The 26,679-nt window shown below is 41.4% G+C and overlaps 1 protein-coding gene across 1 annotated transcript in view; it reads left to right on the top strand.

Annotated features, from left to right (window-relative positions):
• Positions 1–26,679, top strand: part of alk (ALK receptor tyrosine kinase) — a gene marked incomplete at both ends in the record, with an annotated part of 434,353 nt that overhangs the window by 154,604 nt on the left and 253,070 nt on the right. The window contains one exon of the mRNA XM_083924532.1: positions 15,079–15,189. Coding sequence (XP_083780658.1) covers positions 15,079–15,189 — 111 coding nt within the window. The remainder of the gene's footprint in view (positions 1–15,078; positions 15,190–26,679) is intronic.

Raw genomic sequence — 26,679 nt, 5'->3', positions numbered from 1 at the left:
AGGGGTTTCGACTCCAACCTGTGGCCCCTTGCTGCATGTCTCCCCTTCTCTCTCACCCCATTTCCTGTCTGTCCTGTCATAATAAAAGGCTTAAAAAACTGCCAAACAAATAATCTTTAAAAAAACAAACATTCACTGTCTCTTTTTGCTGCAAGCTTGTTGTTCTCTAGATGTTCCGGTGCCTGAGCCTTGCTGTGCTGTCTGCACTACAGTGGTCACATACTCAAGCAACGTATACTCTCAAACAACTGCAATTATTAGTCCTAGTTATCAATTCCAACCATTACACTCTGTTTTAGCAATGGTCTCTTTAAGCCCAGTTGGCTCTGATCGGTCAGCGTTGCTGGCTCTTCTGCATCAGTACTCTCCCCGTCTCTGTACCATCTGTCATTGCAGCTGAGTAATGACTGTAATGGAGGAAAGCGGCCACCAAGATTACCGGTTCCCTCAAAGACTGTATATAAAGATGGATGTTGCAGCTCCACATCCTCCGACTATACAAAAGTGAAGCGAAAATATCTCATATGTCATGCTATGTTGAACTTTTGGAGCCGACGTTTCGTCCATACACCGACCCAGCAAATCAGGCATACATCACAGTCAGTCATGATATTTCACCCTGTTTTTGAAGTATCAAATAGCTAATGATAAGCAAACATATCAGAAAAACGAACACTTTGAATAAACATCAGCATTATAAACCACCTACATCGGCTTCACTTTTTAACCACTAATAAAGCTCAAGATAACACCAAACCTCTGCAGTAGCATGATAAGAGTTATTTCACATTAACTTAAGCATCAATGGGCTCCTTCATTTTAGATTGCATTTGGTAATTTGAATGGTCTTCACTACAAGACAAGATGGTACCGGCCAGCAGAAGTCTTTTTAAACACTCTTAATAAACTCTGGGTTCCCTAACTACGTTGTTGGTGCGTTGTTTATGTGTAAGGAGTTATCATGCTACTGCAGAGGTTGGGTGTTTTTTCAATCAGTATAAGTGGTTAAAAAATAAGTTTTAATGCCTTCGTCGTGCTGCCCTGAGCTAATTAGTGTTAGCTAACAGCAGGCCACTGCCGGTGTTGTAGCAACTGAATATCTCCGTTAATCGTTCAAACACGGAATAAATTGTCTCCATGACTTATTTGATGACCGAATTTGTCAAACAAAGACCCTGGGATGAGTGTACACCCAAAATACACTTTAACAGGAATAATTTTTGCATATTTTTACTGCATTATTTGCCATGTTGGCGACGTCCAATATAAACATCCGACATTAAGGCAACAACTTGTAGGGTTTACTCTCTGGCTCCCCCTGTTGTTAGGAAAAAGTACTTTCTCCGACAACTGTCGTAAAAGTTGTTGTGATTACATGGTGAGGGGATACACATGCATTTGTTGACAGTCCAAGGATACACAGTCTGCCAAAGCCCAAGCCAGTATGTATGGTGCTGAATCGATCTTCCCTCAGTTTACGTCAGCGAGTGAACGCTGGACCAATAATGATCTTCGTCCACCCTCTGATTCCGTCGCTATCCCTTTATCTTTTCTTGGTCTCCTCCGACAAAAACCTTCGCTTTATTTGATTGTAGTTTAATTTTCAGCAAGCATCTTGGAAATATATTGTGAAGGTTGAAAACAACATGGTGTTGCTTTAAAAATAAGAAAAAAAACATAATGGGTCCCTTTAAACGTTTCTCTTCCAGGAGCATGTTTGTGTAAGTGTGTTTTATTTATATTCCCTTCATACATTTGGTTGCTGGGAGATTTGCAAGAAACTAGTAGTACTGAAGTTAGGAACACTTAGCCCTACATGGCCAAAAGCTAGAAGAGAAGAAAAAGCAGAGCAGCAGTATATTGTTCTGCGGTATAAAACACTAGCTAAAAGTACATTTTTTTCCACTGTCTATGTTATTGTATGGTCATATTGTTCTTTTTACTCTCATTGCAAAAGTGTTTCTGATCTTGTGCTCCACAGAGTAAAAGCTCAGTCAGTGCAATCCATATGAAACTACAGTAATTTCACCTTTCACCTCTCCTGCATAGAGTGGGCTTTGGAACTGGCTCTTTGAAGAAATGATTCATTCATTGTGCATGAGATATCAAACTAGCCAGTTCTTTATACCCACACACGCCAACATGTCGGCTGTCTTCTGGGTAATAGAGGAACCACAAAACCAATCAATGTCCAAGTCATTGAGAAACACCAATCCAGATCTCGCTTTGATGATGTAACAAAACAAACACCCTGGCATCATGGTCAAACACTTTCAAGTCAATGAAGACTGGCTCTGTAATTTATTATGGCTCAAACGGCAGATTCAAGAAGTAGGTTTCCCCAGTGGCTTTTGTCCATTAGTCAATAGATCTGAAACATAACTGTAGACGCAGCATGAACTGTGGGTGTTGGGGGCAATGGACATGTGTTAGATTGCCACCCAGTCAGTCTAATTTATACTCTGTCGGAGGAAAATAGTTTTTGTCCCTGAGTTGCTTAATATGACTACACTATAATTATCCACAGGCTTACATACCAGCAGGCCATCAAACTTTACATTTCATGCTGCAAATGTGTGCATGGCTGGTGCCCAGGCCACAGTGAAGAATGTTGATTTGGTAAAAGGAGCTCCTCAACTGGAGCAAAAACTGGAATAAAGGAGTCCCTGTTATAATGTAGAATGATCTATCTACAAAAAAGATATGGTGAAAAACAAAAACATTTACAACTGGATTGTCACGAATATAAGATGTCCCTCCTTTTTTCCTTTCAAACCCACCGTGCCAACGACCAAAACAAAATGATTCCTCTCAAACCAGAAAAAGTCCTCTCCGGGAACCCATTAAACCAGGGCTGCCCAATCCTGCTCCTGGAGGGCCACCGTCCTGCATGTTTTAGGTTTCTCCCTGCTCCAACACACTTGGGTCTAAAGTTTTTTAAACCTGTGACAAGCTTCAGCTGCTTGTTAACGAGCACATCATTAGATTCAGGTGTGTTGGAGCAGAGAATAACCTAAAACATGCAGGACATTGGCCCTCCAGGAGCAGTGTTGGCTGCTGGTAATGCAGTCACATAAAAGTCTACTGTACTGGGCTATTTTCATCTTCATTATTTTTTTGTTTTTATATTAGATGGCACAGAGGTCCGGGGCTATGCCCAGGCCCAACAACGCACCTGCTGGTACGTTTCTTGATGGAAGTCACAGATATCACACTGATTCTAAAAATAGGGCCCCGTTTACACGTGGTTTTAAAAAGCATCTTGTATCCAGGTTGTAGATGTGATTTAACCTTAACTGCATTAGCAGCTCGTTAGTCACACATAACTAGACCACAGCACTGTGGATTATGTCTGGCTACACTGCTTGTGATTTCTGGTATAGGAGGGGGTGGCTTGTTTGTATTTCCAAACCTATCACAATCATCTCGTAGGCGGTGCTGTAGGCTTTATAGCAGTCATAGCAGCAGGGGAGGATAACTCCTTGCATATGGTGCATGAGAGATGAGCCGGATGTCAGGCTTTATCACAGCACTGTTCATCCAGTGAGTCGGACTAACAACTCATTTACACGCAAAGCAGTTATACGGTTATAGATGTTTTTCATGTTTGTCCTTATGCATGACCTCAACTCAGCTAAAGGGAGCATAGTGGCGCCAAAAAGTTGCACGCCACAGAGACTACTAGCACGTACTTTCTGCACCTGCGTGAGGGGAAATCACTTTTCATACCAGCAGGAGGCGGTATTCTGTATTTATCGTTCACAAAGGGAAACTGAAAGAATGCTAGTGAACTAGTTACATTTACACCTGGTTTTAATACTAGGCATGCTCATTTCTACCAAAAATACTATGAAATATTTATTGGGAACTATTTAAACCATTATTGGAGGACTGTACTCCACCCCCAACACATGCATGGACTTAAGGCTGGTGTTTGTTCAGCTCCAGGCCGCGATGATCAATACCACCCCGTGCTTTGGTTTTTACTCCTCAAATCGCTCTCCCGTCGCTCCAAAACGACTAAAAAACTGCCTGCAGCTGGTGCTCCCTCCTCTGCTCACATGCTCTGCTGAATGTGCCACTCAATATTTTATCAGGCAGTAGAAAAAAACAAGGAAAATATATATTTCTTAAGACAAGATGCATAAAAGATTAGATTTTTTTTAGAATATTATGACTGTTTGACGATTCCAAAATCATTGTCCATTCATAATAAATATGTCTCCAGCAGCCATAATGAGATGTGTTTTTTCTTTCCACCTCCGGGGACCGTCCATACGAACGCAGGTATTTTTGAACCACACATAACCATAGTTATGGGATCCTGAAACCGGAGGTTTTTGTAACCTAAGTCCAGGGTGAACTTTATGGAAAAGTCCGGTTTCAGCAGTCATGTGTGGACAGGAAAACCGCAATTTCTTGACGTCACACTGTGCGACTGTAAACAGTCAGTTGTATCCATGGAGTATTGTGGAGCACTCTAGACATGACCAGCTGACAGAGTTGCTGTTATGGAAGACCGAGCCAAAACACTGGTGCTATATAGCAACTTATCAGCACTTTGTGTGTGTCTCATACATACACTGTATAATGAATTCATTATACAGTATATGGTCACATAGAACTACTCAACCACATCCAGCAACATCATCACATCCGTCAGCATGATTTATTAAGATAAAAATAATATTATTATTATTTTTAAGAATTATTTTTACAGCCTTGTGATTGGCTAAAATGGCCTTCCTCTTAGGAGTGATATTGTCACCTACTGCTTTGGCATGTGCATGACATTGTTTGAGATTTTGTGGTTTCATGGGGACAGAGATATTTTCAAAAATACCTGTGTTCATGTGGCCTCAAATGACGGAATATCGCTCTCTTTCTTACGTCACTTCCTGCTGCTGCACCATAGCAACAGCGCACTGTTGTGCCACTGTTTTAAATGCAGGTATGGGATTTTCTGGAGGTGAACCGGCTGATCTCGCTTCAGCTCCCGGCTGCACTGTGATTCATTTTTTATTTTTTTATCTAACTTTTCTTTTTCTTCTTTCTTGTTGCTGCATGGAGATGTTTTTCATCTTTGGGCTGAGAGTTGTGCACTCCCAGACCTGTTAAGACTCTGGTATGTGTTCTAGTGCCGGTATTTGTGATCTGTGGTTTGAAAATGCAATTGCATCTATACCACCTCTGAAGGTGTTGTGGCAGATTGTATCACAGTCTGTCCTCAGTACGTATTGGGTGCATCACACCTGTACTTTTATGTGGGCTATATGTTTCTGACTGACTTTAAGAAGTAGCTTATATACCTTAATTTTCCCTCATGAGCTGTATGTCACAGCCACAAATTAGTGCGCCGAGTATATAACTTTCTCTTTTCACAACTCTGGTATGCACCTGTCTCTCTCAATTCACACAGTATATTTGGCTCATGTCTCTCCCTCTGTGGAAGTATTTTTTCTGAGGCTTTGTTAAAGCAGCAGTCTCACGTTGACATATCTCAGCACAGATAAAAGGTCTTGGAGAAACCATCATCATTATGCAGTGTGTGACGGGTGAAAAAAAGAATCCTGAGCATGCTGCGAGTACATCTTCCCTCTTTGGTGGTCCGAGAGCCTAAACTAATAAACGGGAGACTTTCGGCATCAGAATCAGAAATACTTCAATAATCCCAGGGGGAAATTATTTTCGTTCACAAACTCCAGCTATACAAACAACATGTTTTGCTACAACAATATGCTGCACAGTATACATACAATACACAATATATTGCATTTCTAAAGGAAACCGAGGGGCTCACAGTGTGTCGTGCACACTACACATGTACATAACATGGGACACATCTTACATAAATAATTGGATTATTGCTTTCTTCATTAAATGGGACACCCTGTGGCCACAAACGATTTTTACAGGGCATAGCAAATGAGACTGGGGAACCTTTTCTGCAACTTTAGGTGCCCCTCTGTATCTGTAAATGAGTCATTTTTAATGCATTCTTTGTGAATACGGGGCTGCCGTCTATATTAATAGGTGTCGTATGTTTGAGGACAAAACTGGTGAATCAAAGCGCCTCAGAGAAGAGAAGGCATCAGTGTACAACAGCAGAATCATTTCGTTTAATGAGCATCAGTGAAGCCCAGCTGACGTCTTCATTGTCACCGCGCAGCCCTTTATTCCCCCAGATAATGCGTTCAGACCGAAAACCTTATCATCCACTTCTTTGATAAAGTTATTTGGTGTTTGCCTTGAGAGATAAAACGGCGCTTGATCCTACTCTGAATTCCAGTTTCACATGTCAAATGAACATGCATTACTTAGGGGAGAATCCTAAGTGCTGTCAGAAGGCATTCCTGTGATGGTGTTTCATGGCTTGGTGTTCGGCATAGCTTCTGTTTCGTCATATGTTGTGAAGCTGTCTGCTCCTTGCAAAGTTTACTGCATTAGCAGCTCATTAGTCACACATAACTAGACCACAGCACTGTGGATTATGTCTGGCTACACCGCTTGTGATTTCTGGTATAGGAGGGGGTGGCTTGTTTGTATTTCCAAACCTATCACAATTGTCTCCTAGGCGGTGCTGCAGGCTTGATAGTGGTGATAGCAGCAGGGGAGGATAACTCCTTGCATCTGGTGCATGAGAGATGAGCCGGATATCAGGCTTTACCACAGCACTGTTCATCCAGTGAGCCAGACTAACAACTCATTTACACGCAAAGCAAACGGTTATAGGTGTTTTTCATTTTTGTCCTTATGCATGACCTTTACTCAGCTAAAGGGAATTTAGTGGCACCAAAAAGTTGCACTTGAACACACCACAGAGACTACTAGCACGTACTTTCTGCACCTGAGTGTGGGAAATCACTTTCCATACCAGCAGGAGGCAGTAGTCTGTATTTATCGTTCACAAAGGGAAACTGGAAGAATGCTAGTGAGCCGGTTAGCACATGAGCAACCCTGATGTTGAAAGAACAAATGATATGAACTGTCCACTAGCAAACAATAACGCCAACAATTATGAACTGTTTCTGCTAAAGAGCTTATTGGCTAAAAATAAACATAATCTTACCTGATATAAGAAGTTGGCTTTCACAGCCTCTTGACTTTTGCCGTTTGTTTACTTTCCTCACCTCCATTTCTGATCGTTCCTTGTTTTTTTCATCAGATTATCAGCCAATCGGAGTGATTTCCCTCACCGACGGGGCTCCGCTGCCAATCCGACAGGCTGAACTAGTGCTTTTAATTCAAAAAATCTTCCCTTATGCCAGTTGTTTATACTTTCTGCGGGTAGATATTCATGCTTACATGCTTTGTACGACTCTGAATGGTCTTTCTCCAGTATATAGTATATGAGTGAACCACTAATGCCGTATTGCTAAGCCCCTCAGGTCCTCTGAAGGGGCCCGCTGTACCTCATTCAAGACTCAAACCTCAAGGGGTCTGTGTGTTTCCTGTCCTGGGTCCCAGGCTGTGGAACACTCTCTCTACTGGCCAGCAAACTCTCTTGGGTGTTTTAGGTCACAGCTGAGTATTTTTGTGCTTAACTCATGTACTCTATTCTAAGTTGTGATGCTATGAATTGATTTAGTTTCTACTTTGCTGATATACTGTTTTACTTGTCTTTTGTCCTTTGGTAATGCACTTTGTCATCAAGGTTTTTACAAAAGGTGTCATATGAATACAATTTGACTTCAGTGACAGCTATGAGGGAGAAATGTATTTCCTGAGAGAGCCTCATCCCTTCTGAGAAGAGGTTGCGCTATCGTTTGGCCTTAAGTCGGGGTTTACGGGCAGAGTTAATAAGCTACATCCTACGGCTGAATCAAAATCCCTGCTTGTCTACGAGACGGGGTTTATGTTAATAAAAAAATGCACCAACATCATATGACAAATGCAGAAAGCCTCTTATGAACAACTTATCCGCCTCTTCAAGCTAACAACAAGTGTGGTAGGTGGCATATTAACATGAACTTTAAATCTGCCTCTTCCATTTAACCCTGTTTAACCTCGGACGCTAGTCATTAGGACGAGACTTAAGAATTAGGAAAACTTGACACCTCTGTTAATGTAGATGAGACATTTATGAGTTATCACCACACTCTTGTTTAATTGGAGAAGTGGTTAACGCCTTGGCTCTGTTTGTAGAGGTCCCCAGTGAGAAGTGTGATCAGGAGAAGCGCGTGTCTGAGAGGACTGTGTACACGCACGTGTGTTTTAGGGTTTGCAACGTGTTTGGAATCCTGTGAAGGTCTTAATGAAAGTCGGAGTGCTTAGTGGACATGAGGGCTCCTCTGATGGAAATCAATGCAGTCTTTTGTAGCAGAGAGGGCAGCCAATTCCAGGCCTCAGCTGCCTGATGTGGCGCTGGCAGACTTTGACGAACATTTAATGGCGCGCCACCGCGCCGAACAGGTAATCAATTTGTTTAGGCAGTAATGTATGTATCCCAAGATAAATCTTTAATTAAGGGGCAGAAAAAGAGGACAATTGTGATTCAGAAGGCCAAGGAGTATGAAAATTCAACAGCGTAAACGGGTGGCTTCCTCATTTCCCTTTTAATTAGCTGTAATGGCTTGATACTCCAGCTGTGATTTGTTATACTTCCTGACGTCTTTGCTATGCTTGATCTTCTCACCCTGGCAAAGCTCATAAGCATATATATTGGAAACGTCTATTTAAACTGAAAACATTTCTAAATCAATCACGTTCCAGTGAAGACAACACCACTTCCCGGGGTTTGCTTAGACCCACAGATCCACTCAGGGCTTTACTTAAGACCAACTTAATTGAGTGCAAGTCAAGTCCAAGACCGTAATGGGAAATAATGTATTTTTAGTGCTAATACGGTGATTAAGGAGATTTTTGCAAGCTCGATCCATCCTCTCATATCAAACTAATCAATTATTAGAATTGATAATCGTTCTGGACAGCTGATTTAGAATCATCCTGAAGTGAGTAAAGTGTAAATTGCATGTCAATTAAAAAGATTGAGGTCACTTGGAGAGCAGACTATAGCAAAAAAATGAATACATAAAATATAAACATAGACTGTCAATTGATTCAAATATTTAATTGTAGTGAACTCGCGATTAATCGCAAATCAAACGCACATATTTTTTCTGTTCTAAATTTACCTTAAAATGATATTCATCAAGTTTTAATAATCGTATTAACATTGGAGTGGACAAATATGCTTGCTTCATGCAAATGTATGTTTATTATTATTGCATGATCCAAAACAGTGACTAATACTTTCCTGATTATTCTCCAGAATAACCTCAAAGGTTCTCCATGCTTAAAAAATATGCTGAAAGGGCATATTGACCTGAATGTAATCACTATGATGTAGTGCAAATGGTCCGACTTTGGCGATGGGGAGGGAGGCTCTCTGCATCAGCTGTATGCTTGGCCAGCAAGTGGTATTTGAGACTGGACGCACTCGTGGCAATTCAATTTACATGGACAGTAAATTCATATAACTTTGGTCTGATGGGAGAATCATCTGTTAAGCCTTTGAAGACAAACTCGCCATTCAAAAGAGCCTCTTTATTAATTTCTGCTCAAGGATGTCCGTCTCTGCTTGCCATCCACAATGTTAGTGCTGCACCGTTTCCTGATTTCCCAAACTACAGGGAACTTTTCGGTGGACTGGACGGAACGTGAATATTCATGTTGGCGCTGCGTTTCAATGCAAAAATCCCTCAATGAATATTCCATATTTTTGGTTTCCTTCTCTGGTTAATAGAGGCCTTGAGATTTTAAAAGAAAGTGTTCGAGAGACCGGACAAGTACTACAGCCCTGGGTCAACTATGAGTACACTAATGGGAGTTAGCCCCTTCTTCATGGCTAATTGGCTTCATTTTTGGATCCTTGCATGCTTGAAACAAATCCCTCAAACACCTTTTACATAATGCATACTACTGTCCCCTTAGAAGGGTTCCTCTTACCTTGCTAGACGTCCTTTGTGTCTCTCCTCAAGGATATTGCAGGAATCTATCATCTTCAGTCTTACTCAAACAGAAGACGTAGATATGGACATCTGAGCGATCGTGAGTAAAAAAGACGCAGACTGAGAGAGTTGTATGATCCTGCACAGCAATGTGTAAGTGACAGGTTGAGTCAAGCCTCATTGATAAATCCACTAAGCATTTGAAGGATTTCAGAGTGGGGGTGGGACAGAATTAGACTGTTCACTGAGCTGCGTTGACTCTCCTCTGTGGTGGTGCATCATACATGGACTGCTGACTGTGTGCACAGGAGTGGTTGTGTTTGTTATGCAGATACTTTTGTGGACTACAGGGTTGCCAGTTTTCCATGAGTGCATTTGAAAGAACATTATTACAGCGAGGATTTTCACCGGTACCTAACAGAAACACGTAACCCATGAATTAGTAAAGACACAAGGAAAAACCTGATAACGTTGTGTTGACAGGTTATCTTTAGAGATCGAATGGTTCAATTAAAGAGGCAGGAGACCTAATGTACCAAGCGTGCCTCGAAATATGTCCAGATTCCCTCACCTGCAGATTAACCTCTGTGTCTGATTTATGAAATTGTCACAACGAACCTGAATGAGCTGTGATTTGATTAATAAATTTGATTTAGCAGTGGAAACAATCTGCCACACCAGTCTCCTTATTTGTTTTTGACATCCTCATTTCTGTCCCATTAGAGGACCGTTATTATAATTTTGTGGTCGGTTGGAGCTTAGCTAAAACGGTAGCATAACTCAGATTCCAGTAGCAGAGAAAATCTGGCTCAGTCTTGCATATTAACACGATATTTTGATTAGACTTTTGCCAGGAAAACGGTCATATTTGGAATCGGTTTGTGAAAGAAGGGGCTTTATTCAACATCATGTTCATTTCTACAGCCATAAAAAGCCATCGAGCATCAATGGAAATTCAGCCTAAATCAGACTTTTTCTCATTTCCACATTTTGCCCTTTTCATTTGCAAAGAAATTAAATTGAATAGCATTAAAGCATTATTCAAATTTTAGAGCAATAGTACTAATTTGTCTGATTTAATAGTGCATAACTGCCTCTCATTATGCATTCATCATTATGTGCAAGGTTGTGTCAGCTGTGTTCTACATCCTTCCCCCCTGTGATCTGTAGTTTTGACACGTCATAAGGGAGCTGAAGACATCAACCAACTTTCCAAAAGCTAACTCAGCAGTTTGTATGACAGTGGTGAACATCAAGGTTGCTTTGGTTTAAAGGTAACTCGCTGGGTCCGTTCAGAGTAGATAGACAATTGATACACAGGTCATGTATGTTTCAAACATTCAACTGCTATTAGATATTTTTATTGACTTGTAACATAAATACATATTTTGTGACAAGGACAGTAACCCAAGTGGATTTGCTGAAAGAGACAGAATCACAAAAAATACAAAAGAATAATTCAATAATCACAACTTGAGAAAAAATACATAAATAATTAAAGGAAATAATCCAAAATAAAAGAAGAGAAACAATTGTATAGATACAGTATATACTATGTGTATATACTATCCATACAGTACATATATACCTAGACATACAGTACACATACCCATACACACATAAACTAACAGATTATAGCATTAATCCAGTCATATGGGCACACCTTGAGGATTTAATTACAAATGTTCACTAATCCAATTAAAATGTCTCTGTGTCCAGGAGACAAAGCAAGGTAACCTAGATGTCCTCCTTTCCAGCAGGGCCTTCTAGCTCTGTCTAGGGGCTTCTGAGGTGTTTCCAGGCCAGCTAAGACACAGTAGGCTGTATGTTACCCTTTCAGAATGTTCTGGGTCTGCCCTGGTGTCTCCTCCCAGCTGCACACTTTCAAAATAGCATCACCAGGAGACACATCCTGCTCAGACACCTGAACCACCTTAACTGGCTCCTTTTTTTTCCGTGAGGGTGAGCTAATTCCATTTGCTTCTTATATATCAAACGTTATTTGTTTTGTTCCATGAGTCAGGCTTGGAGCGTAGATTGACTGTTAAAGAGCTTCATGTGGAGGCTCATGCCTGCCTCTCGCTTTGACCTGTTCATATCAGGACATACTGCCAACATGCCCCACAATACCACTCCGGTAATAGCCACTCAGCAATTCAGCTTGTCTGCCCCCAGCTGTAAGTCAGTCAGAAAGCAAGCCACCTCTCTCAACAGCCAGACAGCTCATGCTGTATCCAAGCAGCCATCCAGTTCCCCCTGCAGCCACAGCTGTTGACCCCAAATCAAGCCCTCTGCTTGGGCCAGAGTCAGCCCCTCTTGCCAGGCCATCAGTAGGGAAAAGCAGGTTCTCAACAGCATGCGGCGATGTCCTAGCCTCGTGAGACCATCTTGATCACGCAAGCTCCATTTTTATTTTACTCACAGATCAGTCTGGTAATGCGCGCCAGAGAAAATTTGAGGATGCTTGTCCAAGCGGCCAAGCCATTCAGCGTTGTTTTTAGACAGAAGAAGAGAAGTGTGACGCAACGAGAAGCGACTGTTGAGTGTAAACAACACGGTGCCTTCCGCGGATGAGATGAGCGCAGCTATCGAGCAAGACGCTCGCTAACGCTTTTTTTTCTCCTCTTGGATCCTTCTGTTGGAGTATGGAACAGGCAAATTAAATTGTTAAATTGTTTATCAGTAAATTTGTATTACACAAACGGCAAATATCCTTTACAGACATGTTGTTTTTGTTTCTGAGCTTTGCCTCTACACTGTTAGCACATCATACACTTCATTGATCTGATTGGTTGATCCGGCACATAGGTTGGTGATAGATAGACAGATAATTTATCCAATCAGCTACCAGTGTTTTCGCCCCTTCCCAAAAGATCTCCAAACGAGAGTTCTCAGATGGATATGCTGAGCAAATGCGAATCAATCCATCTGGTGGAGTCAGGTTAGTGAAAGGCTCATTCAGGACTATGTTTGATTTCAAAGAACTCCCCCTTTCAGAATCATAGTCATATAAAAAAGCAAATTTCAGGCCAGCAAAGGGGCTACTCAGCACTGTAACTCATTTTTTCTTGAAATTAATTTGTGCCAATTATTGATGGTTTTTTCTTGACTCTGTTGACTTAATTCATAAAAACACTTCATAGCTAAACACACTTGTGCTTGGCTCATCTTGTGAGCATGTCACTTTGTGCGTATCCTAACCATTAAGGCTTAAAAGACACAAGATGTAAATGTTGAGCTATCATTTCACATCACAGTTTGTTTAATATCAAAAGCAGACAGTTATCCTTTTGTAAGGGTTAAAGGATTTTATTTCAAACGAGGTAAACATTTCACTGACATGTTGACTGCTTACATTCTCCTTCTTACATTCCCATCAGGCAGTTCGTTAAAAGCAGACACATCAGTAAGGGACAATTCAAACAGCAACAGCAACAGCGATTCCTGCCATGTTTTTGGATTACTTATCATTGGTTGAGTTGAGAATGGTAATGGCACTTGGGATAGGTGACAAATCTTTAAAACAGACCATTATTTGCAAGTGATCAGATCGAATGTGTGTGTCCAGACATCACCCGTCTATTTGCATCGGTAGCTGTAGCAACAACATAGACTTCAATAACTATGTAGCTACTGTACGCTGGTGATGCAGTTTTCCAATGTAGAAGCACAGGAAATAGAAGTCCATCTTTCCACAGACTGTTGTTCTCCCGCATTGCGCTCTGCGAGTAGCAGCATGTATTCTGCTCAGCACTAGTGTCACTCTGGATTTGACATTGTCATTGTGTGTTACATTGCGATAGAAAAGACACTCTGAAATCCAATTTGAGTGTCTGGACTGAGACGCGTCTCTGGAAATCCAATTGGTGTTGCATTTCAAACCACCTCCAAATGCGGTCTGATGTTCAAAAATCCAATTTCATGTGTTTTGTGTTAAGACTTGCATGTGAATTGCTAGAAGATCACAGAAATAAAGCTTAAATCTGTGGCTAATACCACTATTAAATATATCTTATTAACAGTATTCCAGTACTTATTGTCAAAAATGTAGCATTCTTCATCTATATGGATTAATGGAAGGCCCTTAAAGGAATATTTTCCAATTTTTTGAAATCAACGTGGGTAATGTGAGCTAATGAACTGAATAGTCTACAGAGATCCACTTGATAACATCTAACATTGCGCGGTTTTGGGAGACCTCTGCTGCTACCCCTCCGCAGAGATTTCTGCCATAAAAGGGAAGCCAAACACTGTTCAACTGCACACACTTCCCACATTGGACTGGTTTAAGATCAGGAAAGTTTCCCTTTTAATAGTGGACTTCATTCTATGAAAAAATTCACCAGTAATAGTGCAACAAATAGCGCGGCCAAAACCAAAATGTGCTCTGTTCAGTGCCATGAAAGCCAGCATTCAGAGTGAATTTTTTTTTTAAGGCTAATTTTTAAGGACTGCATGATTTATGTAGCAGTAGTCTCCTTGCTAGGCAATGGCGTATCGGTCTGTGACTGCGTGCCAATTATCCACGGACTAAGGACAAAGTAAGAAAGATAGTGTGTGGGAGTGTGTGTGTGTGTGTGTGTGGGTCATGGCAGTGTGCGAAGGTGGGGGTACGATCTTGTGATAATTAGTCTAGAGTTCGGAAGGTGAGGACAGAGTCAAACAAAATCAGCCAAACTTGTCCTCAGGTAATTATGCAGCCTATCGATATCCAATAACCAATTCATATGAGCCCTTGGTTGATTTTTTTAAAGTATGACTCAAGTTCAGTGTGTCACTGCTTTAATTTTCCAGCTTTTCATCTGCAGTACCAATACCGTGGACATTTCATGGACTTAAAAACGCCTTTTTTCTTACGTTTTTAGCAATAAGATCAAACTGTGAGATTATGTAATATTTACAGATGGTAATAAGGCGAATGGAGCCTGAGTGAGTTGGGCCACCAAATAAATGGGGCCTCAGCATGGGTGCCAAATCAATGGTAACAGGACAGCACAAATAAACACAGCAAGGAGTAATCATTGATTAATTGAATGCTTTAACATTTTAATAATGAATTTCAGACCACTTGGCTAAGTCTCTGCCACATGTGCTCTGACAGTAAAATGTGTATTTGCTGTTCTTGCAGGTGAACCGTTGGCAGGTAGGACTGCTGCTGGCATTCCTGGAGGGTACTGGAGCTTCTCCTGGGTAGCCGAGGACGACCTGAGCTTCCCCAACGACTCCGTGCCCGTTTCCGGTGAGTCAGCCAATATCAGTTCCCCTCGGACGGACAGGCTAAGGCGCTTCTGTCCTCCAAAGATCCTTTGCTCCCAATTGGCTGTGACACCTGGCATCAGCTAGTCATCAGTACACATAAATGTCTCTACCCTGCTTGCCCTCTACTATCAGCATCGCAAAACTGTGTTTCTGTTAATCAGCCTTTCTGTGACCCAGGACACAGATAAGTACAACTGCTAGTAACCATTAAAAACACATCTGGAAGACGCCACAGTGCTGATAGAATTATTCATATTAATATGTGTGGGGAACCTGGATGGTTAAAGTGGTAAAAGTAAGAAAATAAGATAACTTACATAAGAATAAAAGCAATATTCGTTCCGTTTCCATTTTCTTTACACAACAGTTTATACATTTATCTTATCTTTAGTTAATTTGTGTATAGAACCGCAGTCAATAAAATATGGCTGAGGGAACAATACAATGCAGACGTACTCAGTTGTGGCTGGCCGCATTGCTGTTGTGCCAACAACAACAACAACGGTAAAGCATAGTCTCTTGTGTTATTTTGCTTAAGTGAACCTTGAGTTTCACTGACATTGTTTCCTTCTGCTTCTTTCATATGGTTCGATTCTAAAGATTTAAAGAGTTTTCCTTTCTTCATAATGTGCACTCCTGTCTTTTATCTTAGTTTACTGTATCTTGTCTGAGTTTTAACTCAATAAACACACACACACACACACACACACACACACACACGCACACACACACACACACACACACACACACACACACACACAGTCGAGAGTGCCACACAAATTCAAGGCATGATTGATTTATTCTCCTGCCTGTGCATTACAACAGAAGTGGCAGCAACAACAAGCCTGTGTTAAAGAAGTGGATCAGCTGATTAATCAGCAACAGTGAAGGCAAACACATTACCAGCTGACCGTCAAGTTGAATCATTTTTAAAATGAGCAACGGGGAAGCTCCACCTCAACTGATGCCATGACTCACTCAAACCAATGCTCACTTCAGCCAAAATATTGGATAGGAATTTTTAAATAAGTTTTCTTTTCACATATGAGCGAACCAGTTTTTCAAGTCTTCATTTTTTTCAAAGTTACAGAATCATTCAGTCATCTTGAGCATCGAAAGAAACACAGGGATAGATATCGCATATTTAATCAACTTTAAAAGCCACTCATAAAGTGTGAGAAAGGGAGCGATAATACATTAATCTTCTATAAGTAAGGCCCTGTGCACTGCAGCAGACAATACTTTAACAGATTCACTGTTATTTAAAATGGCAATATTCACGGTTTATTGCCTTTTAATATGGACCCTGACTTATAAATCATTGACAGTATCATGGAATTGTTCTTCTGATGGGCAGGATATACACTTTTAACAGAATACTAAGTCTAAAAGACACATTTAGGCTAAGAGCCGATGTACTGGGTCGCGGCTGGCTGCTCTGCAATTATGCTGGATGTCGCTTAGCAGTTCACTAATCTGATCTGACTGTCAGCCGCTGGTTCAAAAATATGTCACAGACACAATCTCAAGCAGTTTACTGCAGTTACTAAAACAAATATTTGATAACTATAATATCAGACAAATACGCCAGCTTGGTCAGTGACCCTCAGTGTCTGATACAGACAAAAGATAAACTTTTAGCGTCTGTATGTGACGCACCAGGCTTCAACCGGGCGCTGTGGGATGACCTAGTATAAAGAGCTCCAAAGTCCAAACACAGGACATTCACCCAGGAGACCGCTGACCATGTCCTGTGTAGAAAAAGTCAATGTTGACTTAATTTTACTTTCGTACTCAAAGATATAATCCGTTAGATTTTCATCTAGTTAACTGTCTTGTTAAGATACAATCCATCAAAGAGTGAGTTAAAAAAAGACCCACTAATGAAAGCACTTCTACTATCTTTACTCTAGTCCGTGTGTCTGTGACGACTTCCCCTCTCTAGATGAAAATGTGCTGCGTCAGTCAGCCGTTGGTCCGCCCAGCTGGAGCATGGACGTAGAAAAAGAATGGAGAGCGGACAAAAAAATGTCGCCCATGCATACCTATGGAAAGCTGCTCAGTAGCGCAGGCTCCCCTAAGCACGCTGCGGTTTTTAGTTCTCTTGAACGCGGGAGGACTTACTGGATGTAGAAATCTGCGCGTTCCAGCGCCCATGCTCGAGTGCCGAGCACCAACAACAAGAAAAACGACGAAAACCAATAGCAAAAACATCGGACACAATGCACAAAAAGTTTGAGTAGAAGAGTTATGTTGCTGCCGGAGCCTTGCACTGGGCTCTACGGAGAGGGCACCTAGCTGCTAGATGTGTTTCACTACAGCTCTTTTTAGCTGCACTCACCCGTTCTCCTGCCCATAACTCTATTTTTGGTAGGCTCTAAAAGTCTGGTCACATACATTTTTTAGTAGAGAGTCTAAAGATAATTATGAGGCTTTTGATTGGTATCCAAAAAAGATTTTGGGAGGTGATCACTTCCCCACATATATGGGAGTGAATGGGTGAATGTGCTTCCGGGTACAGGACCACCACACAAACAGGCGGGTGCTGCAATACCGTGCTCGGCCACTGAGCCCATGGTGGCATACGACGAGAGCGCCTGTCCATGGGACCTGAGCTAGAGCTCATCACTGTCGGTTATGCTGCGTTCACTTGTACTTGGAAATCAGTAAAGTTCCAACTTCTGAAAAGTAAAAGTGCAATGAGAGGGAACATTCAAGTCTAAATTTAGAGTCAGGCTCACTCTTATGTGTCCGAGACATGAGGTCCCAGTGGCTCACCTGCAGTTACAGCTTACTCCCAAAGGGGCTGCTAGAAACAACATATCTCAATTCTTACCGATATATCAGTTACTTAACTAATGTCACATACATAAGTGACACACATGCTTTTTTAAATCCTTAATAATTGTTTGAAACTCTCTTAACCTTAGTAAGTTTTGTTGCCTAGACCTACCGCTACCCTGCATTTTTAAAAAAGACATCTAGGGGGAAAGGGACATGAGATGTGAGCAGATGTGAAAGCTGGAGCCTTACATTCCAGATCTTGGTATGAACATCTGAGTAAGTGAGCCCAGAGGCACATGTGTGCATCAGTGTCACCTCAGACTCTCAAAGTCTGTTCCCGTCACTCGTCGGCGACAGCTCCTGTGTGATTTTTTTTGCCTTGTGGGGTGGGAGTTCATCCTGTACGTGATGCTTCCACCGGCAACACACTGTCAACCAACTGTTTGTGAAACACATCCTTGAATGTGAAGCGTTGCATACGCTGCCTGTGACAGCCTGCAAAAGACCGCACTGTAATTGGGGTCAGTTAGACAACGGATCATATCCCCGTTTTTGAATCAAACAATTTACCATGCGGAGCCAACAGACAACAACATATCTGATGATGTCATATGAAGACAGCTCTGACCTTTCTTCTTAAGTACGCTTTCAAACCACACGTTTTTTGGCGAATGGAGCGTGCTGTGGCTGATGCAGGAAGGATCACGTGTGGCCAGTGAAAGCCTGATGACTCCAAACTCTGTAATAGCACGGCTCAGAGACACAAATTAAATCATGATTAACACAAATGTTGAAGAGTCAAAAATGTCCAGTGAACAAAGTTTGAAGATTGAAGACTAAATGTAATATGTTTTGCTCATACAATAATTTAGTTTTTTTATTATATTGTTGTAATTGATTCTATACGTGAGCCTTGTATGTTGTTTTCAAAAGCCAAGATATTCAGAGTGAGTTGCCCTGTAGCAACACTTTCAGTGCAGTTCGGACATCACAACCATAGAGGACGTTTCTGAATACAGGCTAGAGCTTAGGTCGGGCCCAAAAAAATCCAGCCCCATCCAATCCTAGTCCGTGCACGTTCTGTCCAAGCCCGAGCCATTGACAGTAATTATGATCCCAGGCCATATTTGATCCGACATATTTTTAACAAGTTGGCCGTTATAACTGACGTTTTCAACTACAAAGGCTTGAAAGTCAGTGGGAGAGTGCTGGCAGTGTCTCTTCAGTCTCTAATGCCAGGTTCATGGTGGCATATTTGTCCCTTTCCAGTTCTCTCTGGACATTGCAGAATGGCTCCAAAAAAGTGACCAGAAAGCTCATTATGTCAGGTGCAATGTTGTCAATGTGCTCAAGCACTGCCGGTCTCCAGCTTCTCTCCTAGCTCTGACTGGAGTGTGAGGTAAACTGCTAAAGTCCAAACTTTCTCACTGGTAATTCTCCCGCTTTTATTTTTGTCTTTAAGTCTTCAAGCTCCATTTGGCACGTAAACAGTGTACACACGTCAAAACAGTCCCGGTGACGACAGTGTTGCGTTTCATAATTCATTGTAAAAATTAACATGCATGATTAAGACCCCACCTGAGGATAGTGGTGGGAACTCGGCCAACTCGAGTTCGGTCTCCGGCTCTCGCAGAGAATCTAAACTCTAATAACAGGCTGTTTGCACCTCAAACTGCCTTGTAATCAACAAAGACATGGAAATCTCACTTTTTACAATATCGAACCTTTAAACATTTGGTGGTGTTGCATTGTGTTACACAGGACAGCTTTAGAGGACGCCCAGTAAAAGGTTTGGGAGAGGACCGATGAACATGGCTTTAGGCTGTGGTGATAGATCTCAGCTGTCCCTACAGCATCTGCTGTCCGCTGGCATGTATTATCGAAAACAAAAGCCAACACAGACCGACTGGACACTGGCCACCAGCTGCCCCCATACTTTCCCTACTACCTCTCTGCCTCCATTAGCTGCCTTTAGCTGCAGGGGCTACAGGGCAAGCCAACATCTATATTTGCATTTCAGTGCTGGTAAGCTGACTTGATTGCCACTGTCAGTCAGTGATGTCACTTATGTCACAGCCCCCTGACCTGTCTCCCATCTAGTGTGTGTCTTCCCTTGGGGAATAACAACAGGGTTGCCTGTTGCCATGTTCTGTTTAGCACAATCCTCCCATACACCATCTTTCTCACTCCAGACCTATTCTCCTCATCGAGATGGATTGTCCTGGTTCAGCTGTGGCTGCCAGCTGCAACAGAGGCACTCAGATGGATGCTAGCCACTTGAGGAGTTGCCGTGCTCTACAATAGAACATCTGCCTCCCACAGCTGGTAGTGCTGTTCTTGTGTAATGAGACACAGCAGTGGAATAAAACACATTTGCAAAGGCGGGGAGGGGGGGATAAAAGATAGAGCATCAGTGCAGGTGCTTAAATATGGCATCCTCCTGGAGTCGCATCATTCAGCCCCTCCAACCCCTACTAGTGTACACATTGTTCCATCTGCACATCTTTTTTATGTGCCGGGAATCAACTCAGGAGTACATGAGCCTTTGTTTGTGACTGGTTTAAAGAATATGCAAAAAGGTTCATTTTAAAGTTGTTTAAATCTCTTGGCTATTTGTAAACAGGGTGACAAACACACAGCACAGATTTCAGGATAAGGCAAAAGCCATAGTTTGATGTCACACTCATAAGAAATTTAAATTTCGCAACAGAAGAGACAGAAAACCTTTAAAACCAATTTTAATTTTCTAACTTTAGCTTTCTTCAAACACTAAAGTCTCATTAATATCACAGCATTAGTCTCACACATTTCCCACGGGAGTAAACAGGAGACAATGTCTTAACGCTACTTTGAATATATCAGGAGTAAAACGATGAAAACTATGAAATAACAAAATAAATGGAGACAGCGTTGAGTTTGGCTTGAATCGAGGATGCACAGCTGTTAATGTGTAACAGGACGACCAGCAAACAAACTCATGGAGCGAAAAGTTTTTTAATAAAGTCTGGTGCACCTCCACGTTTGGGTCTAATGGGCCACAGCTGATGACTGTCTGTGCTGCTGAATTCACTGGAATGCCACAGATGCTTTTCTAGCTCATGTGGTTCGATGCTCTGGAACATGGGTTAGATTTGAAAAAGAGGCGTCGTCTACAGTGGTGGAATGTAACTAAGTACATTTACTCAAGTACTGTACTTGTACTTTAATTCAATTCAATTCAATTTTATTTACAGTGCCATATCATAACAAAAGTTATCTCAGGACACAAACTAGGTAAAGACCACACTCTATGACTTATTTATGATTTACATAGACCCAACAATTCCCTCGAGTACAGTGGCAACGAAAACCTTTTCTACTTTACATGAGAAGTAGTACCGCACTACCTTTGACCACATCATTTACTTCCAAAATCTAAATAAACTGAGTCTAAGTATTATGGATTAAGCTACCGGCACTACTGTGCTATAATAAATTAAAAAATGAATAAATGAGCCCCACTTTTACCAGATGCAACATGAACTGTGACGGACACATTAATAAATCAATAATTATAATCTAATAATATAAGATATGTGATTCTGAAATTGGTCATTATGCAATTCAATTCAATTCAATTTTATTTATAGTGTCAAATCATAACAAAAGTTATCTGAGGACACTTTAGAGAGCAGGTAAAGACCACACTCTGTGACTTATTTATGGTTTACATAGACCCAACAATTCCCCAGTACAGTACGGTGGCAACAAAAACCTTCCCTTTAACACACAGGAACATCAGACAGACCCAGCTCTGTGGAGGACGGACATGCACAATGACTACTTTTAATTTTGTTTTTTTAAATGACCTTTGATACTGACAATTTGGTAATTTTACTTTATCCATTTTAATCCAGGTCTTTGTCATGGCAATGTGGGCATTGCGTTCAGAAGAACAGTGTTCGGCCTGTCTCAGTGGTGGACGCTCCGTTCAGTTCTAAACAGAGCTTTTTCTTTGTGTTTGGTCCAAACACAAACTGAGTTTTACGTCAACGAAAATGTATCCTTGGAAAACTCAGTTTTATTGGTTTGTAATGTCAGAGTGTGCGTCGTTCTCTCCCCTGTTAAGTGCCATAAATAAGACCGCATTTTGTGTATTGTAATGTAAACTCTTCCACTGTATTGGGCAACAAAGGACTCAGAATGGGCTATGGAGAGATCGATGTGCCCTTGCAGCAAGGTAGCCTTACTGTAACAACTTTTTACAGGCTTCTGATTGGCCAACGTGGCCTTAGGGTTAGGGGTGCTACAATGGGTTTTGTCTTTTTTATTTGAACTGAACAAACCATGGAAGCTGTTTTAAAAAAAACCTGTGGACATGCCTTAGATGGAGATTCAATGACCACATCAACAGAATGCACTGCTGCTTCTTATAATGGGTCAGAGTTGCTGTTGACTGGAACAATGGGAAACTATCAAATCATTATTTATTTGGAACATACTGTAGGACAAAAGTTTTTTTTTTGGTTGCGGTTCTGTCATTTGTTCCTTTAATATGTCTTCAAGGTCATAGAGAGTCTGTTGGAAGGGATTTCTCTAGACCCCCTGCCAGCGTGTGCTGCTAGAAATGAGGTGAAGGAGTGAGTTCACAAGGAATGGGAAGCCTGACATTTGGCTGATCCCCTCTGAACCAGAACTTTCAACAGTAAACATGCAAGTGAGCCACCACTCTGTCAACCTTAATGCTGCCAGGTATCTCTCTTCTTGTTGCTCGCTGTCAATAAACACATTGTAACACTCAAAACCCATTGCAAAACCATGGAAGAGAGGCCTGTGAATATTCTCACATGTCCAGGTCATCGTAACCCTCAAAGCCATTTCAGTCAAAAGCAACTGGACTTGGTTATTTGGCCAGGAAGACGTGAACTCTCATCCAAGAGGCTTCATCAGTTCATGTACGCATCTGACCAGGCTGGGACTGGTCCAAGACCAGGCTGGGTCTTGACATGGAAGAGAGAAAGTTTAATTACTTTGCAAAAGGGGAGCACGACTGATTAATATTTACTCTCAAAATAAAGGAAAAACAAGCCATGACAGGAGCATTTCCTTTCTTTTAATTGTGCAACAGGATCAGAGTTCTGTGTTTTAAGTGTTTTACATCATTTTAACAACACCTGTCATACCAGCTGTTTGTGAAGAAAAAAAAAATCCCTTGCCACTCATGTATTTATCTGTACGTGTTCGACAGTGCAGCTCCTGCTCCCTTAAGAGGGAATGAATTTGCCTGGAATACCTAGGCCATAAAAAAGTTGAATGGATACATAAATACACTCAGCCAGACACAATCTCATTGTAATCAGGAAATAAACATATTCATCATCTCAGTTAAGGGTTTCATGGGCAAATTTGTCAGCACAGTTTTTACTCACGATCCACAAAGAGGCATTCATCGTTCGATGTAATTTACTTGATGTCAGAAGCACTCCTGTGCAAATGCAGCCTCTTGTTTTTTTTAAAACATGTCGTCACATAGTATTGCCCTACGGGGAATTGACTAGCTCATTTATATAAAAAATGAATATGGCCACAGTGACCGCCAGCTGCACGCTTACCACAACACATTGCTCTTGCTCTGCTGCATGAGGTCAGAGTGGTACTGTATGTGTGCACAGCCTATAATTGTGATAGGCTCATTGACCAATACCACGACCTTGTTAACACAGTCACAACCACTGATAATTCTGGAAATGCTCTGCAAATTCAAGGGACTTTGCCATAACGATCTTGATCTGGCGAGCAGCACAAGTGAAAAAAAAAAATTTTTAAGCTATTTTTCTTTTTTAAACACAGCTGTTTGCAGGATGCATAGCAATGGGGTCATGTAGCACATCTATTTATGGCTATGTAATAATCAGTTTTATTATGTCATCCCTTAATTGTCGCCACTGTAAATGAGGGGAAACCCCAGTGTCTCACAAGCTACAATAAAGGTCATTGACTGATTGATTGATTGATTGATTGATTGATTGATTGATTGTACAGACTGTCCTCATGCATTGTAAGTAAATATGACTACGAAAGTCATAATCTGTAATTCCTATGTAATCCACATATATTGGGGCGGCAGTAGCTCAGTCCATAGTTGACTTGGCTGGTAACCGCAGGGTCACTGGTTTGACTCCCTGTGTGGTCCATGAATGGAGCGTGGACTGGTGGCTGGAGAGGTCGGAGCGCTGGTCCACTGGCAGCCCCCTCACTCTGACATCTCTCCATTAAATGCATGTATATAGGTCCTGTTTGTGCATGTGTGTGTATTTCGGGCCTGTGTGTGTAACATGAATAATAATAGAGTGAAAAAATTTCCCGTTGCGGCATTAATAAAGTAATTCTTCTGTACATATTACTGTAGAAGTTATATCCAAAATAAAGAAGAAAATCAGGTGACGTAGTATAAAAGCACTAAAACCCACGTAGGGACTGGACGGGTCACTAAACGCAGGAGTTTCTTCCTGGGGACCAGTGTTTTTGTATTTTGTATTTGAATCCTTTCAAATCTTGCAATTGTCTCCAGCTGTTGAATTATTAACAAAATGAATACTCTGTCAATTGTCCCTTTTTTAAGCTATCTTCTGTCATTCATTCAATTTATTTGTCTCTTTGCTGACCCTGGCACAGTATCAGCCGTAAACAGACTTTTCTGGTATGCGTGCCATAATTCATTTCGTCTGATTTTGCAGGGTATCTCCCTTGGGTACAGGCATTAAGAATAACTACATAGAAATGGCTTCTTGCTGATGGTTTGCTTATGTAGGTCATATGGGCATCAGTATTAAATTGAGAATGTAACATAATCAGTTAAAACCTGTTTGTTGCTTTAGTAACTACCAAGACTCACTAGTGTGTTTACAACCTGAGCGCATTAATTGCCTCAGTGCACTGATTTGTTTGGGTTGAGTAACCGACGTATGTCCAAAAACTCACCATTCATAAAGGAGAGGCCGCACTGTTAATGACCTCAACTGTATTTACAAGTGGAGCTAATGGAATTTCATGCATGTATGAATTATCCGGCAAAGTATACATATAATTTTTTGCAGAAGCCTTTAGTATTGACCATGATCTTCCGTGTAGGAAGACATAGAAAGACAAATCACAAGCAATTGTTATGCTGGTGTAATCTTTTGCATGCCAGTTTTCTTTTCACGGTGGCCAGGTCACATTAGGTTCGTTCCGGTTTTAAATTAACTTAACATCACCCTTTCTTTTAAGGAATGACATGCAGGACGCAGTAATTGGCCATTTTGAGCTTCACAGATTTACAATCTTTAAACGCTTCCTGTAGATTTGCATCTGCAAACCCTGTTATGCTTTAAAGCATCACCGCGACCAATGACGACCATCTCTGGGGTATTAGAATTCATAGATTGTCTTTAATTATCATCAAAGTCCGGTGCATGCTGAGAGCCCGTTGGATTGGCCTGTGAAAATCAGAGTTTGAGTTACAGATCCGCTAAAAACAACGATAATGTGATTCTAATCAATATTGTTCTCTGGAAGCATTCATAATGTATTGGGTTACAGGACTGATGGAATTACTTTTGGATGAGATGACTTTTCAGATCCAATGCATATGCACATGTGACTTTTTACCCAGATCGAACACGGAGAAATATTGGATTACATAATGGTGACATAAAGCAGTGCCAGTATTTCTGTAATGACAGCTGGATTTAATCACATCCTAAAGTCATTATGATTATTTTTCTGAAGATAATTCTTGTATGATAAACATCTGTAAATGCCTGTTAAATCTACTGAGCCGGCATCATTTCATCTGTTATGTGCTTTTAGAAAGACAGTCGGTTCTTTTTTTAGTATTAAAGCTGTTAGAGAAATGTCATTTGGTGTCTAATGCATTTGTTATCATAACCTGAATCATGCCGTTGCATAAGTTTGCGGAGTTGACGTGCACAAAAGGATGGGCAAAGTTAATCGTCTTTGTGGTTGAGAGAGTGAGTGAAGAGAGAAAACGCCATTCAGAAGGGACAAAACAGAAAATCGCAGAGTTCAAATTATATTTTCTCTATTCAAGTCAAGTCAAACTTTATTTCTATAGCACATTTCTGACAAGTGCAGTTGACCAAAGTGCTTAACAGGAGAACATATCAACACAAATGAATATGGAGCAAAACACAGAACATGAAACAACAATTCATATAATGATAGTAAAATAATTGAAGTACAACTTAAGATGAAGTCGAGGTGTCAACGCCAATTATTGGATGTGGTTCGTAGGGCGCACCTCTTAAGCGTTCTTAAGCCCACCTCTCCCACACGGTCCGTGGCCAGCAAGCGTGCTGCGGCAGCTAGGCGCGGTGCGGTTGCACTCACACTGGTCAAACGAACTTGACTTTACCCCTGAAACCTGTTTGGGCAAGGTACGGATGTACAGTGTGAGTGCGCCCTTAGTCAGTAGTGAGAGATCCTGTGGTCCCAGCAGTTTTAATATGAACAGGTAAGCTGCAGGAGCAGCCACTGCAAAAGCTTGGTCTCCGGTGTATCTGTGCGGGTTTAGGCCCTGTTTACAAGACAACGCTCCCGGGTGAAGGTGACAAAATATTTTATCAGATGTGTCCTTCGTTTAGACGGCAATGGCGTTTTTGGTCTTAAAAATACACAAATGTGAAGCCTTCTCCAGAGTGGAAAT

Source organism: Echiichthys vipera, assembly GCF_963691815.1.
Source record: "Echiichthys vipera genome assembly, chromosome: 12".
In the NCBI taxonomy this organism is placed as follows: domain Eukaryota; kingdom Metazoa; phylum Chordata; class Actinopteri; order Perciformes; family Trachinidae; genus Echiichthys; species Echiichthys vipera.
Note: the sequence above shows the minus strand (reverse complement) of the source record. Positions and strands in the feature narration are given on the sequence as shown.